Source organism: Mesitornis unicolor, unplaced genomic scaffold, assembly GCF_000695765.1.
Source record: "Mesitornis unicolor isolate BGI_N332 unplaced genomic scaffold, ASM69576v1 scaffold20362, whole genome shotgun sequence".
Lineage (NCBI taxonomy): Eukaryota > Metazoa > Chordata > Aves > Mesitornithiformes > Mesitornithidae > Mesitornis > Mesitornis unicolor.
Genome location: NW_010171464.1, coordinates 50,245 through 55,517, shown reverse-complemented (window position 1 = coordinate 55,517; position 5,273 = coordinate 50,245). Strand labels below are relative to the sequence as shown.

The following is a 5,273-nucleotide window of genomic DNA, read 5'->3' as shown; positions in this document are numbered from 1 at the left end:
CTGTCTCGGGTCTTGCCCCTTCACCTGACAAATGTATGTGCAATGTATGGATGGGACTTCAAATATGCAGGTACAGTCTCAAAACACCAGTGTAGAGGATGAGAGGAGAGAGGTATTGGTTTGCCACTGTTACTTTCTGCTTGGGATCATGACAGACGCAAGCACAAATCACTGCAGTGCTTGTGGCAGTTCCTTTTGGCCACTGCATATATGAAGAGAGAGAAATAGAGGCAGAATGGAGAATAACGGCATTTGCCCTTGCATTTTCCTCTTAAATACGGTTCCCTACTGCCCCATTACCCGGGGCAATTGAGGTTCCCCTCTGATGTGAACACTTTTCTCACACTCCCAGCCCTTCAGCATGTGGACACCACTCAGCATGCCCTGCGTTGTGGGCTCTAAAACCCTCGGGGCTAGAAGGGGAGCTGGAGAAAGAAAAGCTTTTATCAGTGCTATGAGGGGCTTTGGGAGGGAGGGGGGAAAGGAGGGAAATTTGCCCAGTCTTGGTGCTCAGGCCAGCATTACTTTGTCCTTTGCTTTTACAGCCACGAATTCTCCCTCCAACAGAGAGCAATAAATTACTCTTTCCTTTAATGCAGCACAGCAATCCAGTTATGGGAAATGATTGTCTGGTAGCTCTCGCTGGGGAGGCTGACCACCTCCCTTGTGCTGGACCACCAGAAATGCTCTGGGAGAAGCAGGGGTGCTAAGTAACACGTTTGCAGTGAGCCAAAGGGCACTGCCATTCCCTGCCAGACTGGGAGGGAGGCGTGTGTCCCCTTAACAGCCCTTCATAAATAACCCTGCAGGAGATTTTCTTTTTTAAAGGCCTATAATCTAAAATCTCTTTGGTTTACGAACCAGAGTAGTTCAGAACAGTTTTTGTGCAGATGATAAAGTGGAAAGTTCATAATTTAAATCTTTCCATTCAGGATTCTGGCGCTCCAGGAAAATTTCCTTCTTCAATTTAAAATGGATGTAAGTGGAGCTATTTTTTGATGCATCAATCCCATTTCTCTCAGCTAAGATAAACTGGTCCCAGACTTGTATCTTTTTCTTTTTTCTTTTCCATTTGTTTGTCCTCTCTGCATGCAGGCTTGCAGCACAGAAGAAAGGAGAAGAGATTTTGAGAAGATCTTTGCACACTACGACGTTGTGAGTCCCAGAGGCCATTGCCTTGCAGTCTTTAAATGACACAGATTTAGCACACGCTGCTCAGACTTCTTGCTGTGTGCTGTGGGGGTCACTCAGGACCTGCAGCTGTACTCAAGCACATAGGCCAGAGGGACCCAGGCTGTGGGGTAAGGTAGGGACAGAGGAGTGCAATGCTCAGAGACCTTGTGGCAAAGGACCCATTTTGACTTTCTCCATCTCCATGACCAGCACTGATGCATGAGCAGTATCTCCCTGCAGGAGATGTAAGGGATGTAGAGGAGGTGGTGGCTTTAGGTCTCACAGTCTCTGGCTGTTTGGGACCTGCATCACCACAACCTTGAAAAATAAAACCCCTTCCAGTACTGAATCAAGGGTTACTTAGGGAGTCTGGCCCAGAGCAGACACAGACACCTAACTGCCTGTTAGAAATCATTAATGTAGTGCCACTTCTGGCACTGACACAGCTCCCTCAGGGTGGTCACCAGCAAGCCTCACAAAATGGTGAGAGATATTGCTCCCATTTTGGGAGAAGAGGTGGTCTGAGAAAAAGAAAGGGATCTTGGATATTAGGAAGAAATTCTTTACTGTGAGGGCGGTGAGGCACTGGAACAGGTTGCCCAGGGAAGTTGTGGATGCCCCCTCTCTGGAAGTGTTCAAGGCCAGATTGAACAGGGCTTTGGGCAACCTGGTCTGGTGAGAGGTGTCTCTGCCCATGGCAGGGGGGTTGGACCAGATGACTTTTAAGGTCCCTTTCAACCCAGACCATTCTGTGATTCTGTGATCTTTATGCTACAAAGCTGGGTGACCAGGTGGACCTACTGACCAGTAAACATTGTCGTGTTTTTTACTCACTGGAGCGTTTTGATGTTTATTCCATCTTTCAGAGTAAAACAGGAGCACTTGAAGGCCCAGAAGTGGATGGGTTTGTCAAAGACATGATGGAACTGGTCAAGGTAGCTTCATGGCTCTTTCTATTTGTTAATATCCTATATTTCTGAGAGGAAGGTGCTTGTTTTGGAAAAGTTATGTAAGTAGAGAGGCTAGTAAGAACAAAGAGTCAAATTTCACTTTGATCAGCAGCAGAAATGAATACCACAGTCTCAGTATATACACTGTAGAGCATGTCATCATATCAAAAAAAATCTGCCTGGCAAATTAATACATCTTCACTCAGAAACTGTATTTAAGAACAGTCCATTCCAGCTGATACTCTGAATTAGGTAGATCACAAACTGTGTTGATATATATCAGTCATCAGAAGTATTCTGTTTTCACTGTGGATGTGGTCCTCACCAGAATGATCTCATGGTTCAGAAGTTCATCACTACCCACCATCCCCATCACTAGGGCTACACTTGAAAATTACTTGAGATCTATCTCTAATTGAGTATACTGTACCCAGTGTGTCACTTCAGTTTCTTAGGGACAGCAGAGTCAATCTGCATTGGATTACCTTGAGTTTCCAGATGCAGTCCAACATAGAGCTTTTAATCCAAATATAGTCTGGTCTTTGGCTCCCTCTGAGCCTGAGCTGTTGCATTTCCACATGATGTGACCTGACACAGGGATGTCTGTGCTCCCACGTCTGTTCAGCACAGAGCAGAAAGTGCAGCTGCCTGTGTGTGTTATAGCCACGTGGCATGCAGGGAGGGCTGTGGGGACAGGCAGGAGGTTGGGTTGGTGCTTTGCACACATGTGTGCAAAGGAGAGAAGGTTGTACTTTCCTTAAGGGCCTTCTTCAGCATTGTCCTTGAGAATCAAAAGCTGTGCATGTGAATTTGATCTCCACTTGGGAAAGTGGGAAGCAGTACAACACTAGGAGCATACAGAGACAGTGTAGCCTGTCAAATGTGTCTTTAGCATTTGTTTGATCCACTAAAGGTATTTGTAAGTTGCTGACTAGCCTGTAAAATAGTAGCCTGCTGACAGATATGTCACAACACTCCTCATGGAGCAGGTTTGAGAGAGGAAACCAGGTGAAAGCACAGGCCAAGTAGTGTAGCTATTTGTATTGCACACCTTTCTGCATACTTCTGTTTTGGTATGGATCAGATACTGATAGACTTGAGTAAGCACAGAAATCATGTTGCATTTCCGTACAGTTACTCACAGTCCCATATCCCTTCTGTTTTTGCAAGGTGCCTTTTCCCCATTCTCTGTTTCCTAGGAGCTGATGTGGGATCAGGGTGTTTAATCACCCCTCTTTGGGTGGATTTCCTAGCTGCTGCATGGGCTGCTGCTTTACAAGGCTAAGGAAATCCAGGCCTATTTTCTCTCTCAGCACTGTCTTTTTTTTATGCCTGCAGCCCAGCATTAGCGGGGTGGACCTGGACAAGTTCCGCCAGATCCTGCTCAACCACTGCGATGTGAACAAGGATGGGAAAATTCAGAAATCTGAACTGGCTTTGTGTCTCGGGCTTAAAATGAACCCGTAGCCGGGAGAGCACTCGTAGTTGTGTTTCCGTTGTGAGATTTGCCTGCTGTGCCTTGTAGAAGTGTGTCTGTGCTGCTGGGTGGGTGGTAGGGAGCAGAGCCACCACGACGCCGGGTTGGAGAGCGGCTCTATGAAGATGCAGCAGAGTGGGATTTGCATGGAGGGCCTCCCCACTCCACCACTCCCTTTGTGGTGTTCGCTCATAACCTCTGCTTGTGGGTCCCCTTAGCAATGTCTCTGCCCACAGCATACCAGCTACTCTGAAAAGGGGTTGCTGTTTTTCTCCTGCCCCATGAAACACCGCCCTGCCCAGCCCCTACAGTAGGGACAAGCATGTCCTTAAAAATGCCGTGTCAGTTCTCGCAGAGTGCAGCTACGTGGTGTTTCTGATGGCCGCCTTACGTGTGAAGTCATTACTCTGGTGAGCGTCGCGCTTTGTTTGTGCATTTAAAATATTGGATGGATGACGTGTATTTGTGCAGAAATAAAAAAAAATGGCAATTATGGAAATTCAGTAAGATTGAAGTTTGTTATGTACGGAAAGCCATCTGCTGCAGACTGGCAGACCATACATTGTACTCATTTTATGTAAAACACATTAAATGGCAAGAGGTTCTGTGATGTCTATCAACCCTTCTTCCAACCCAAAGTAAAATAATACACAAGGTTTTCATAAACTGAAAAACTGTAAGGACAGAATCCTAATGAGAGAAAAGCTCTTATTTTTTAGAAATCCATAAGAGTTAGTAAATACACATAACTTTTATTGAAATTAAAGCTTCCCACCACTCCCAGGCCATGAGTGTGACCCTGGAGCCTAACAGCAGCAGCATCATTTATGCCATATTTCCCTATTCCAAAGGCTTTGGCTGTATATACAGAAAGTGCCAAACCTACACCATCATTCCCAAATAATCCTATCTTCATATCCAAAGAGAAAACTGCAGAGGAAGGGTTGTTGGCAAACTCCTGCACACTTCAGCATTTACATCTCCTACAGATGAGAGGCCCAGATCTGACACTACTAGTGTCTTTTTGGTTATCATCTTTGCACAAGGCAGTACAATGAAACACTTCCTTTATACTCGGTTTTATAAAAATGAATCAGAAATTACCTTCAGTCAACACAAATAAAGATGGAGATGTGAGTCAATAAAGTGCTTAAGAGCACAGACACCTTTGGAGATATGCTCATTTTCTGTTTACATTGGTGGTAAGATCACAGACAGAAAAAGTGCTAAGTGCATCACCAACCATCTTTTCACTATACCTCCAATAGGATGTGAGTTATCAGCCAAAATAGTTATGCCTTTAAGTATATTCTTCTGCTTCTGTTTCTCTCTCTTCTTTCAGTCTTTATATCATTCTCATTGTTATAATTATTTTCTTAAACTACAGTTTCTATTACTTTGGATATGGGAGCAATTTCTGTGACATCCCCTACAATAAATTTCTACTTGTAGATATATGATCTTTATGTTATTTGTATTATTTACTTATAACAGGTCCATTCTGTATTACCCTTGTTTAATCCTATTAATATCAGTAGTACTTTTTCTCATTTATTAAAGTGTAAATTCAAGAATGTCCTGCCTTGCCTCACCAAAAATAGAGCAACTTTTAATCTAAAATGAAAACAATCTTTTAAAAATTGTGTACAACAACCATTCTTATTTCAAGAAGT

General features: G+C 44.1%; 1 protein-coding gene across 1 annotated transcript; it reads left to right on the top strand.

The window, feature by feature from the left end:
• Nucleotides 1-932: 932 nt before the first annotated feature.
• Nucleotides 933-3,590, top strand: SCGN (secretagogin, EF-hand calcium binding protein; the record flags this gene model as incomplete). The annotated part of the gene is made up of 4 exons (XM_010180054.1): nt 933-978; nt 1,096-1,155; nt 2,040-2,108; nt 3,462-3,590. Coding segments are annotated over 4 exons (304 nt in total), but the record flags the coding sequence as incomplete, so codon positions are not given.
• Nucleotides 3,591-5,273: the final 1,683 nt, after the last annotated feature.